Raw genomic sequence first — 14,435 nt, forward strand, 5'->3', positions numbered from 1 at the left:
GATTATAAGCCTGCACTTCACCACTGTAAATAAATAATTCTACTCACTATTGATTGGACACCTGATACTGTCGGGAGCTGACCAATTTTGTGAAATTCTCCTCGAAATGAGTAAAAGCATAATGAGGTTGTGATTGTAAAATGCTGTCTGTAAAACGCACATGGGAGTGTGACTTGATGTGCGACATTGCAGAAAATGTGCATTAACAAAATGTAGTCTATGTTGATCCAAATATGGAACGCACTTTCAAACTGCTGCGTAGCATGGGTGTTTCCTTTTGCCTAAGTGATTGGCGGGGCAAGTTGATGCCAAAAGACAGCACTCTCCTACCTTCACTGTTGATACTGCGACTTTTCTTGTTTGTATGTATTCCTTTGTTTGCATTTTCCACATTTCGTTTTTTCTCCCTTAATAACAAATTTGTTAATTCTGATGTTTCATTTTACCGAACTAACGGCTGTTGATGATGACTATTTGAACTGAATTCTGCCAAAGCACGCACTTTGTTAAATGTGTAATTAGGCCTACGTGAATACATACGTCTGCTCATGTCTGAAAATATTACACATAAAAACATTATAATTTATATGAATTTAGTACATTACTAATTAATGTAAAAACAAAAATGAATTGTAAAACTGTACGTTATTTTGTAATATGTTCGGTGGGCCGCAGTTGGATTCGTGACTGGCCGCAAGCGTTTTTGAGGAAAACATTCCAGGAATTTTCTCCATATAGTGGACTTCTATGGCGCCTGCGAGTTTGAATTTCCAAAATGCAGTTTAAATGCAGCTTCAAAGGGCTCTAAACCATCCCATCCGAAGAAGAAGGGTCTTATCTAGCGAAGCGATCAGTCATTTTCTTTAATAAATTCGTATTAACCACAAACACCCGTCTTATCTAGCTCTGCGATGCGCATGTGTCCGGTTCAAAACATTTAGGGTATGTTGAAAAACTCCCATCTCATTTTCTCCTCCAAAGTGTACAAACACTAATTTACTGAAGAAAATGGACAATCGTTTGGCTAGATAAGACCCTTCTTCCTTGGTTGGGATTGTTTAGAGCCCTTTCAAGCTGCCTTTAAACTGCATTTTGGACGTTCAAACTCACGGGCACCATTGAAGTCCACTATATGGAGAAAATTCCTGAAATGTTTTCCTCAAAAAATAATTTCTTTACGACTGAAGAAAGAAAGAAATGAACATTTTGGATGACAAAGGGGTGAGTAAATGATCTATAATTGTTTGTTCTGGAAGTGAACTAATCCTGACAACTAATGTCAACAAACTGAAACTTTTTGTAGTGTTCCCACAAACATTATCTGATGATAAGGAAGAAGAAGATTGTGATGTAAAGAGAAGCTTGCTGTTTTTTATTAGCCACTTGGAGGTTTCAATATGTGCTCGAAGGAGCCATGAATAGTCTAATCTCAATCACGCTGCATACTAACAAACACCCAACATGTATCCAGACGTACAATCTCAAAGACGCTCACACTCATGAGAACTTCAGCACCAGGTAGAACAGGAACTCCCTCACATAACATCATCTGCACTATGCAGTACTAGACTAGACTAGTACTATTACCAATTGTTTTAACATGTATTATCACTGATTTACACTATAGAAACTTTGCACATGCTAAACAGTCAGTGTCATCTAATAGGAGACAGGCCATTATTAAGGGAGACACATGCACAAACACTCCACAAATCAAATCCAGTGAGGTTCTAGTGAGAACGTACAGGTGCCGCTTGCAAAGAAGAGCACAGTGTTAAAACAGGAGGAGTGCATGAGTCTATGCGTGCACCACTTTTTAGAAAAACCTAATTCTTAAGAGTCTGTCAGTCTGTCAAGTAAGTGCTACTGGATACGGAGAACAATGACAGACATTTGGGACAACTGAAAGTATCTAATGACCCAACAGAGAACTTCTGAGCAACACACATTGCTATAGAGCTACACGTTACAGAGTCGCTGCACATTTCAGACTGATTTAAACTAAAGTGTAAATTAAGCTTTAACCGGAGCAACAATTACAGGATACTAAGAAGTCCGTTATGAAAGAACGGTGTAAAATGAGTTCGAGAACTAAGTTCTCTTTTAAAATGGCAAACCTGACAGCATAATTGTGCAACCCACCCGCAGCTTTGAGTGTCCAGCTCTATGAGTGAGTGAACCGAGGTAATAGTCGACTTGGTTCAGAGTACAGCGGATCTGAACAGCACAATGTGGAGGTTGAGATGGGAGATGTGTGTTCTATGGTACATTAAAATACAGTGAAGGGGTTTCACTGTACAGCAGGATAAGAATCAACCCACTTATTCTTCCAATTATCGATTATCCGTTCCTTTCAACCTGGAGAAGCATAAAAAAAAACAATTCAACAGTCAGTGTTTTTTTTTTGTATTTGTCAATACAAGATTTTGTGCTTTGTGTAAGAATGTGTAGTTTTGAATTATTCATAAATTAGTTTTCATCTAAATTGCAACATAGAATCAAATGCAATAGATTATGTAAGAATGGGTTTATGATTGGTTTACACGAATCGTTTATAACCCACTGATAAAAATAAAACTATTTCAGGAAAAATAAATAAATACATTATATATACACACACAAAATCCTTCAGGTCCCACAAATTCTTTGATTTACAGCATTTTTGTGTATTTGAACCCTTTCTAAAAATGACTGTATGGTTTTGAGATCCATCTTTTTACACTGAGGACAACTGAGGGACTCATATGCAACTATTACAGAAGGTTCAAACACTCACTGATGCTCCAGAAGGAAACACCATGCATTAAGAGCTAAAAAATTGAATTTGAAGATGGGTAAATTTAACTTATTTTGTCTTCTGGGAAACACGTAACTATCATCTGTAGCCACTGAATGGCAGTACTAGATGAAAAATATGATATTTAGGCAAAGTAAGAAAAATGTACACATCTCCATGCTGTTCAAAAGTTTTCGGCTTTTAAAGGAGAGCTCCACTTCCAGAACAACAATTTACAAATAATTTACTCACCCCCTTGTCATCCAAGATGTTCATGTCTTTCTTTCTTCAGTTGTAAAGAAATTACGTTTTTTGAGGAAAACATTTCAGCATTTTTCTTCATATAATGGACCAATATCTGGACCAATATAACCGTCTTTGCTCCGGTTCTCAACTTCAAAATCATCCTAAATCGCTGATTGTGTTCATTTTTGTTAACGTTGTTTGATCTTCTTTGCATGTTCACGTTGCAAAGACTGGGTCGGTACTTCTGCAGCGATGTAGGATGATTTTGAAATGATTTTCGAAGTTGAGAGAGAAAATACGATCAGAGTTTTTCGACACCCTAACTGTCTTGGGTCAGAATACACAGGGTTCATGGAGAGAAAAAATAAACATCTTGGATGACAAGGGGGTGAAGTACATTATATGTGAATCTTTGTTTTGGAAGTGGCTTCCTTCTGAAGCATCAGTGAGTGTTTGAACCTTCTGTAATAGCTGCATATGAGTCCCTCAGTTGTCCTCAGAGTGAAAAGATGAATCTCAAAATCATATAGTCACTGATGGATTCAAATACACAAAAATGCTGAAAAACCAAAGAATTTGTGGGACCTGAAGGATTTTTCTGAAGAATAGTTCAGGTCAAACAAGGGAATCACTAAACAAAAAACACAGCTGTGGATCATTCAACAACACAGTATTAAGAATCGAGAGTATGTAAACTTTTGAACGGGGTCATTTTTATAAATTCAACTATTATTTTCTCCTGTGGACTATATGTAAACATCTTTATGTGAAATATCTTATTCAGGTCAGTACTAAACAAACAATAACATGCATTTTGTATGATCCCTCTTATTTTGGTAAACATTTTGCAGATTCTGAAAGGGGGGTGTAAACGTTTGACCCCAACTGTACATATAAACAAGTCACAAAGTAAGTCTCAACTTTTTAGTTTATTAATTATGGAAATGACTGATTTTGCAAAATGTCCTGGAAACACTGTTGCCAACTTCTTTCGAAGAACAGTAGCTAAAGTCTGCTCGAAAAGTCGCTAAATGTTGCTAGATGACGTCATACATACTTATCATATTCATGACACCATTGTGTCGTTATGCCTTTTACATTTTTTTTTGCCTCTCTGTGCTCACATATTATATTTTAATGCAGCCAAATTCTGTTTTCATTTATACATTTTCTGTTGTCAGACAACAAGATGAATATGAAACAGTCAGGCAATCCATTGAGACTAAAACCTGCTCTCCTTTCCAAGATGTTTCTCTCCCGGGAAATCAAGACCTCACGTTTATGCGGCCGTTCCGACGAGTCTCACAAACTAGAAAAGGTTTGTCCAAGAAGACGCTAGATTTGTCACTAGGCACTTTTTTGGAAAAATATTACTAAAAGGAAGTAATTTAATCTAACTTTTAAAAGTAATTTAATAGGAATTTAAATGTTCTATATGTATCTGTATGTGTGTGTATATGTCTGTATTAATACCTGTATGAAATAGGCAGGAGTAGGTTGTTCTTCTTCAGAGCTTGCACTTTGCTGAGAGTCTGGGGGTCGAGGGCGATATAGCAGCGTCGGGCGTAGTCCAGAAGCTTTTCTTTAGACGGGTCAAACTCGCCCACCTCAGCCACCTTCTCTGGAGCCACCAGCAGAAGCTCAGCAATGGGTGTGGTAGAGGCCACCGTATTACGATCTACACCGTGGATCTGGAAGGCCTTGGACATGTTCTTTAACCTCTGGTATGTTACCAGGATCTTTTTATAGCGGAACAGCACACCTGCTGCATCTTTCACTAGAACAACAGCAAAAAGAAGAAAAAGACAGAGATCAGAAAGAGAAGAAAATCACTTGTCTGTCATATGAACTGTCATGCTCACCTCTCTGTCTTTCTCTCCCTCTGGCGATTCTGAAAACCCTCCTTCTCTTCAGAGCTGGATGACTGCCGGTGGGTCTTCCAGCTGTGCCGATATTCCTTAGTGACATGTTTTCTGTTATCACATCCTCTCCTGACATCATCTCCTCTTCCTCCAGGTAGCTATCCTCAAGATAGTCATCTTCTTCATCATCTCCCAGAAGAGTTAGGGATTCTGTAGCAGCATATAAAAATAAAAGACATGCAGCAAATATTGAAACCAAAATGCCGATGTAGCACAAATACAGGTTAAAACATTTCAGACCCACCTTGCAGTTCATTGAGAGACCTGTTGTTGCTACTGCAGCTACTGCTGGTGCTGCCGCCACCGTGGCCCTGCAAAAGAGGCTGAGGGTGGGGAGATCCATACATGGAATTTATCTGAGCACTGACTGGACCAGGAACAGAGCTCAGGGCCTTGGGATTGGCTGACGTCTGTTGGGTTGGCCTCTGCTGGAATGACTGACGGTTGGCCGCACGCTGACTCTCCACTTGTTGATCTGAAATGTTAATGATTTAAGTTAATTCTGTGGCACAGACAAGTCTTATAAGTTAGTTGCCTAATTTTTTTTCTTCAAGTCTGGTCATAACTTTTTTGAGTCAGTTACATTAAAACTTTTGAAGATCTTTCCTTGCACGATGCTCCGGTAAAGCCACCAGTATCGTGAAGGACCCAACCCATCCCTCCAATCATCTCTTCCAGCTCCTGCCATCAGGAAGACGCTACAGGAGCAGCAGAGCCCGCTCTGCAAGACTGCTCAACAGCTTCCCCCCCCTTATCCAAAATGTAAACTATTGAAAACTCAAAACACAGTGCAATTCTGAGTATGCTACACACAGGTGAGTGGGCTGGACAAACCACCTCTAGTAACGCATTCTTCATCTCTATATGCACCAGACATTTTCCTATAAACACTACGTTACACAGAAAACATTGTGCACCTCTAAGTGTGCTACATACAGGTGAGTGGGCTAGACAAACCACCTGTAGAAACATATTCTTTTCTCTCTATTTGCACCAGACACTTTCTTATTAAAGGGTCATGAAACCCCCCTGTTTCAGCACTGGTTGATTCTCACCATAGTTTTGAAAAATGCTGTAAAAGTGGCGTGGTGCGCTGCGAAGCGGTGGGGGAAAAAGGGAGAGAGTCAACTTCAGGTTCAGACATTTCATTTCGCTCCCATTGAGTTAACAACACTCTGCATCAAAAACATATATATGTACGTGCTGTTGCACCTCTATTAACTTTTAAGGCTTATTTGCGGCATTTATAATCCTTTTGATAGGTTTTGTTAAGGAGTTGTACAAACCGCTATTACACTCACCTTATGAATTAATCGCATTTGTGCTGAACTCTACTTCCAAAGCAAACAAGAACAAACAGTCTCCTTTGATCCATTAACGTTTCCCTCAGTTATTGTATGCAATCTCACAGTCTGAAGCGTCTGTCATAGCCATAGACTGTAAAAAAAATATGGACGTAGTGTCTGTGACGTCACCTGTAGGTTTCTGAAGAGCATTTTTGAAGCTCTTAGTGGGCGGGATTCGGCCGTTGCCATCTTGGAATCGCGTCACTGCACGTCACTCCTGGATAATCGAAAATGGGTAAAGAGGCGGGACGTGGGTGGAGCCGGTTGCTGAAACCACGCCCGCCTAGCACAACGGTGGTGACAGCAGTGGCAATCCACCAGTCACTCAAGTGGCCACGCCCTAAATTATGCAGAACTTTAAGGCTTAATATAATTTAAACGGATGAGTTCTAAAAAAAATTCACCCCCCTAACAGTTGACATGAAGGGCAAAATTTGCTATATAGACCTCAACCACTTTTTGTACCAGGCGGTAAACATATTTTTTTCTGCTGTGAAGTTGGGCATTTTAACATGGGGAGTCTATGGGATTGACTCCTTTTTGCAGCCAGTCTCTAACAGCCAGTCGATGAATTGCAGTTTTAGTCATTTCCGCATTGGGTTTAAGAGGGAGACCAGGAGGTTGCCGCTTGGTCATAGCAAGTCAACACGTGCTGTCGTGAATAATTAGACGAAGCGTCTTCTCATAGGATAAGAACGCGCAGCCTCATGAATAATTACGAGACACCGACGCGTCATCGATGTACTATAGTCTATTGCCACGTCACAAAGTGTGACGTTAGCACAATGTAGATTTTAAACCCGGAAGATGAAAATACAGCAAAAAAGCTCAAAATTAACCAGTTTTCTCCAACAATTAAAATTAATGGATGCTAACATTGTCATATATGATGTGCAACACAAACACCTCTGCTCAAATCTCAGAAAAAGTAGTCTGGGGTTTCATGAACCTTTAAAAACCTATGTTACAAGAACCTAATAAGTACTTAACAAATGTTTACTGTCAATGCACCACAAATCATATTGCACTATTTGCTTCTTAACCTTTAAATACCTCTTCTGCACATTATCATGCACAGTTATTATGTAAACTCCTTGTATAGTCTTAGGTTATGTGTATGTATAGTCAGTTATTTATAGTATGTGTATAGTTAGCTGTATAGGTTTAAAAAATTGTTTCTACGTCTAGTGTAGGTATGGTCATATTTATGTTTATTTATATAGCACCGTGGTCCTGCAAGACACGACATTTCGTTCCACCATATGTCCACATTACCCTTGGTCAGACTAATTCTAAAGACAAAGTCTTAACATAGTGGCATAGTTTATGCAGCTAGCCCCTGTGATCTTTATATTGCAGCAACGACTTTCACCACTGCAAAAAAGGCTTATCTTACTTAGCATTTTTGTCTTGTTTCTAGTCAAAATCAAGATGCATTTACTAGATAAGCACAACGACGCAAGATGTTTAGTCTTGTTTCCTAAAAAAAAAAAAATCTAAATTACAGGAATTTAAAACAAGTAAAGTTATCTGCCAGTGGCTTATGGAATATACTCTTAAAACAAGATTATTTTCTTACCCCACTGGTTGTTTTAAGCAAAATTCACTTATTTTTAGATTTTTTCCCCCAGGAAACAAGACTAAATATCCTTTATCATTTTGCTTATCTAGTAAATGCATCTTGATTTAAGTTGTTTTTTGTTTGTTTTTTTATATATATTTTGACTAGAAACAAGAAAAAAAAAAGTGTACCATGTTAGGACAACATAGTATGGAAGCCCGGTTCTGCCACTGAATAAAAAAAAAATTAAAAAAAGGTAACTGCGACTTTTTATCTCACAATTCACAAAGACTTTTTTTCTTGCAATTTCGAGTTTACATCTTGCAAGTTGACTTTTTTTTTTCCTCAGAATTATGTCATATAAACTCACAATTCTGACTTTTTTTCTCAGAACTGTGAGATAAACGCACTATTGCCAGTTATAAAGTCAGAATTGCTAGATACAAACACAACTGCGAGAAATAAAGTCAGAATTGCGAGATATAAACTCATAATTCTGACTGTTTTCTCGCAATTGTGACTTCATATCTCAGAATTCTGAGTTTTTTTCCCAGAATTATGAGATACAAACTAGCAATTGCGAGTTATAAAGTCCAGTTATGAGGTGAAAAAAAGACTGATATGTTCACAGATTTGCACGTTTATATCTCACAATTCTGACTTAACTCGCAATTGCCAGTTTATATCTCACAATTCTGAGAAAAAAAGTCAAAATTGTGAGATAAGTCGCAATAACTTTTTTTTTTTTTAATTCAGTGGCAGAAACGGGCTTCCACAACATAGCACAGACTTTTGGTCAGAAGTGAAAACAAGCATCTTCGAACTATTAATAGTTAGGATTTATTTGCACAGGGTTATTGTTATTTTATTATAACTAAATAAAACTATTTAACATTTTTATTAATTAAAATAAAGCCTTAATTTAAATATTAGATGAAATTTTTAAATAAATGAAAATTAGATGAAACAAGTATAAGGAAATAAATAAGCTAATGTGAGCTAAAACTGAAATAAAAATAAATGAAACCTAAGTAGTAATATAAAAAAAACTAATAGAAAATTTCAAAAGAACATACAATTTCTAAAAATGTAACTAAAATGAAAGCTGAAAACATACAAATAAAAGCTTATTTAAAATATTAATCAAAACTATAATAATATAAATCATTAATATAGTATACACTAATATAAATAGTATAATTACCCCGATCATTTTCTCTTCTCCTTCTCCAAGAAAAACTCCTAGAATCATTACCTGCAGGAAAAAGAAAAAATCAGTTTTTGTCTTCCCATCAGTATTTGGAAAATCTGCATTAATACCCAGCCTGACTTCTGCATCATATGATGATTTACTGCAGCCATGATCAAGAAAGTGTATAAAAACATAATTGAAGAGTTCATTAGCAAAAACAGATAACTCACTTTTTAACCATTTTCAAAAATCATGTTTTTTCATTGTGCATTCCAGTTAATCTCAATCAAACTGCAGTTGGGTTTGATTAAGTAAAAATAACTAAAAAGAAAATACAGGTAACGCAATGAAAACATGCTAATAAAAAAAAACAAAACATGATTTTTGCAAATAAACTCTGCAGTATTTTTAAAATAAAACTGTTTATCATCATTATTTGTGGACGGTCACAGCATAGTCTAGAATACACTTAATACACATAGAAATGGGGCATGATGTAAGTAGATTGTAGATTGGAATTAGATTATTAGAGCGCTTCCTGAATTTGCCCATATAAGATTTATTCAGTAGTGATTTTATGTTATAAATTTAGATATTCCACTTCCTGTCTTTCACTACTCAAAGCATGTATGCATGACTGATGAAACTACATAAATAAAACAGCGTTTATGGGAAACTAAGACGAAACGAAGATGAAACATGACAAATTAAGACAAAACATGACAGAGCTCTCCCAAACATTCCACTATTTCTCAAATGACCTTTGACCACATCTACTAACTTTTTCTTGTGTCACTAAATATCCTCTATTAGCACAGTGTTCACCCACTCTCTGTCTCTTCTCTCCCTCTGGTTCTGTCCTCGCCTCACCGTTGCTTTCCTGACTCTTGGTTGAGAAGATGAACCGATCGAGCTGGCAGCGCAGGAAGTCTCTCTCCTCCTCCAGGTCCTCGATGCGTTTCTGCAGCCATGAATTTTTCTCCAGTGAGATCTGCAGTTGTGTGCGCAAGTTAGTGATTAACAGGTACGAGCTGCTCGGTGCTGGCGGATCACTACCTGTATCGCAACACAAGCAAATATCATCACGTTGACATAAATGGCACTTAAATGATAGTTCACCCTAAAATGATAATGTAATTCTGTCATTATATAATCTTTGGAACCAAAATGAAAACGTGTTTAATATTCTGTTTATTGTTGCACATACACTCAAAGTGTATGAAACCGAAGCTTTCAGGCATCGAAAAGTACAAATCATAAAAGTAATCCACAAGAAACAAGTCTTTGAAATCCAAGGGACACAACTGCTTTAAATAAAGAATAATTAAAGCTTTTATAAATATGTAAACATTAATCGACACACATACATAGAGCACATCAAATGTGACCCTGGACCACAAAACCAGTCATAAGTGTCAATTTGTCTATACATAATCTGAAAGTTGAATAAAATAAGCGTTCTACTAATGTATGGTTTGTTAGGATATGACAATATTTGGCCGAAAATCACCTTTAGAGTTGTCCAAATGAAGTTCTTAGTAATGCATATTACTAATCAAAACTTAAGTTTTGATATATTCACTTTAGGAAATTTACAAAATATCTTCATGGAACATGATCTTTAGTTAATATCCTAATGATTTTTGGCATAAAAGAAATATGGATCATTTTGACCCATACAATGTATTGCTGGCTATTGCTACAAATATACCCATGCTACTTAAGACTGGTTTTATGGTCCAGGGTCACAAATACAGTAAACTTGGAAGCTCAACTATGCATGCTTGATCTGAGAGAACCGATGACATTCAATATTAAGAAGAAATATGACATAATATTAATAATATCTTAATTGTGTTTCCAAGATGAAGGGAAGTCTTGAGGGCTTTTCACACCATGGACGACAGCTATCCACTTTATTTTATTTAACAAGTGTGGATGCAAATTTTATAATCCAATTTCGAGTAGACGTCACAGTGATGTCACTTGCAGCTGCGCGCGCATAGTGGTTGCAGAAAAACAATGGAAGCAAGTGGAGGTAAACGGGTAAACTCCATGGAATAAGAGAAAAAATATTTTTGTGCCTTTTGATGTCAAATCGGAATGCAAATAATTTGTACACAATACTGTAGTCAAAGACGCCATTTGAAGCTAAACGCAGACGTTTAAACGGACATACTATGGATGAAAACTGCTATGATTACTCTACTTTTAAAGCATAAATTTGATTTCAACAATAGGTCTACATAATATTCACATATGTGACCCTGGACCACAAAACCAGTCTTAAGTCGCTGGGGTATATTTGTAGCAATAGCCAAAAATACATTGTATGGGTCAAAAAATTATTGATTTTTATTTTATGCCAAAAATCAAGTAAATAAGTAATGAAATTAAGTAAATATCATGTTCCATGAAGATATTTTGTAAATTTCCTACTGCAAATTTATCAAAACTTAATTTTTGATTAGTAATATGCATTGTTAAGAACTTCATTTGGACAACTTTAAAGGTGATTTTCTCAATATTTAGATTTTTTTGCACCCTCAGATTCCAGATATTCAAACAATTGTATCTCGGCCATGAATATGTTCCTATCATAACAAACCATACATCAATGGGAAGCTTATTTATTCAGCTTTCAGATGATGTATAAAGCTCAATTTTGAAAAATATACCCTTATGACTGGTTTTGTGGTCCATGGTCACATATGCTGTTCACAGGGGATGTACTGTATTAGCCCTACTGTCACAGCATGACATATTATTTAAACCTATTACTATTAACCTTTTTTTCCTCACAAATGCAAGTTTATATCTACTAATTTGGATTTTCTGATTCAATTTAACAAAACTAACTTAATGAGTTTGTTAATTCTAAAGGGAAAAAGCCAGAAGTGTGGGATATAAGCCGAAAGGAAAAGAGAGAATGACGAGTTGTTTTTCCTCCAGATTTGTGGGATATAGTCTCGGAATTGCGAAAATAAAGTCAGGATTTTGAAATATAAAATCAAATTTACCTTTTTTATTCTTTTATTCCATGGCTCTATAGACTGCCAATTGAACCGCCCGTAAAAACGTCATCCCGGTTTCAGATCTGTAACACTATCCCACTATCTAACGCCAATTTCTTTGAATAACAGTGCTTATCGATGGGTGACAAGCTCTAGTAATATGCGAATAACATTTTGAAAATGACATCTAATCAATATAATCTATACTCTTTTTAAATCTAAGTATTTTGTGCCATATCCTTGTAATTCTCTAGCTGTAAAGGCTATCTCTCCCGGGTTTTCTGCAACCATGCTGCGCGCGCATCCCGAATGTTTACAAACAGATAAGTGGTCTACAGGTCTGGCTTCCGGTGGCATCCATCCAGCTATTTTTAGCTGTCCAAAACCTCCTTTTGCTGCTTGCTATTGCAAATTGGTGTCTTACCATGTTATTTTAAGTTGTTATATTAATTATAAACGCACTGCTTTGCAGTCCAAAGTTTTAAAGTTTACTGCATGTTGTTATTCTTCTCCTTAAATCCCTATAGCCACTAATAAACCGGAAGTCTCGCCCATAGACTTACTTCTGTGTTGAAGAATAAGGTGGGAAAGCATAAAGTCTTAATGATTGTTGCAATGCCTAAGCAAGACGCGATTGAGTCTGTTGGTGTGGATGCTAATATGTAGTCAATGAGTGTGAACGGGCTTTAATGCGCTTGGAACGACATAGAATTTTCATTTTTGTGTGAAATAAAACTTTAACATTCGCTAAAACACAAACAATGATAAGTATGACATTAAACGGAACTGACCATCAAAGTTCTGGTCATTCTGGTTGTAAAAGCCTCCCTGCTGATCAAAGTTGTTGTCTTCAAAAGGAATGGAAATCTCGTAGGCATCCTCATTCTTGGGAGCTAAAGAAAGATGATTTAACACGCGTAGGATGGAACTTTTTTCTAGGAAATTCACTAGTATCCACGTCATCATCTCACAATAAACATTTACAAATGTGCACTCACTCTGTAGCTCTCGAGAACTCGCATGCTTCCTTGTGGCTGAATCCGCATCATTCATATTTCCGCCTGTTCAGATTTGCTCTGGGATGAGACACAGAGAGCGACTGTCACCCCCAAATTCTCACAACATCTGCTTTTATTTTTCTGCCCAGCATCATATGAAGATGCGCATGCGACAACACATCACAAAAGGTACATGAAAATAATATAATCTAACCGACTGTCAGATGACTAGCATCCGTGTCTTCTCTTGTACGCAACATAGTAAAACAGTCAAACTGACTGTCACTATCTTTCAATCACCCCAGCATCAGCCATCCACAACCAAAACATTTATAACAACAACAACAACGCATGTTATGACATGAGCTGTACTCAAAAATACTAAGCAGATTTTCATGATTAGTGTAGTGGTTGAGGAATAACGCACCATTTTTTATTTGTTTAACTACACTGAGATGACTAGCAAACTGGCTAATCTTTAGACCGTTCCAGACAGAACGTACCCAAATAAACGAGGTATTTCTGTCACGTGATGACAAAACACGTACAAACCGTAACGTTACCTGTGAACGTGCTTCCCTGTCACGTATTTGAAGCGTGTCTCAGTGTACTTTCATTTGTTTACGTGTATGCTGAAAAATCAGCCCGCGAACAATAACAATTAAATCACCCTCGGCAGTAACGCTAAAAACAACGTGAAGGAAGGCACTATTATGGCACCTTCAATTCTGCACGTTCAAAATAAAAGCCTGAGGAATTTTTGGGAGTAACACAATGCACATTAGTAATGTGGGTAATTCCTGCAATTCGGTAATATTTTAGTCTCCCAGACATTTTAAAATGATGGTTCACCAAAATGAAGTTCGCAATACTGGTATGCCTGTTATTATAAATAAAAATAATTCTTGCATTTAAATAATTGTCATTATAAAATAATCTTTCACCAAGCGTTTTGTCTTGTCCCTGAGGCTATGCTTTGTGTCTATACTTTTTGGCAATAACGGAAGTATTTATTTGTGCTCCTTTCTTGTGAAAAATATTTTGGTAAAAATATCCAAGATCTTATATACAAACGGACTATATAAATATGTACTTTAGTCTGAACTCAACCCCGTCACACTAGTCATTCTAGACCTATAATTTTTTTAGACTACACCCATGTGTGACATCATTTACGAGAAACACAGGTCTGGTCATTCAGGTAAATTTAATAGTTCAGTGCAGTAGTATCATACTTTTTATTCATTTTTTTTTTTTTTTTTTTTTTTTAGGTGTATTATAGTCAGGGAGGGTACTGTTAAACTTAACAACGCCATAAAGTTAAGACTGAACATTACTGTCTTTCAAAATTTTATTTTACACTATACAAGGAGCAGTTGA

The 14,435-nt window shown here is 36.7% G+C and overlaps 1 protein-coding gene across 1 annotated transcript; it reads right to left on the reverse strand.

Moving 5' to 3' along the window:
• Positions 1-1,351: 1,351 nt before the first annotated feature.
• On the reverse strand, positions 1,352-13,778 carry ccdc106a (coiled-coil domain containing 106a). The gene is made up of 9 exons (XM_051130823.1): positions 13,619-13,778; positions 13,056-13,133; positions 12,849-12,950; positions 9,914-10,099; positions 9,056-9,106; positions 5,189-5,419; positions 4,885-5,094; positions 4,496-4,799; positions 1,352-2,358 (listed from the first exon to the last, which is right to left on the reverse strand). Exons 2-9 carry the CDS (start codon positions 13,108-13,110, stop codon positions 2,334-2,336), a joined length of 1,164 nt encoding a protein of 387 aa, XP_050986780.1. The 5' UTR covers positions 13,111-13,133; positions 13,619-13,778; the 3' UTR covers positions 1,352-2,333.
• Between the last annotated feature and the right edge of the window lie 657 nt (positions 13,779-14,435).

This window comes from Labeo rohita, chromosome 16 (assembly GCF_022985175.1).
Source record: "Labeo rohita strain BAU-BD-2019 chromosome 16, IGBB_LRoh.1.0, whole genome shotgun sequence".
In the NCBI taxonomy this organism is placed as follows: domain Eukaryota; kingdom Metazoa; phylum Chordata; class Actinopteri; order Cypriniformes; family Cyprinidae; genus Labeo; species Labeo rohita.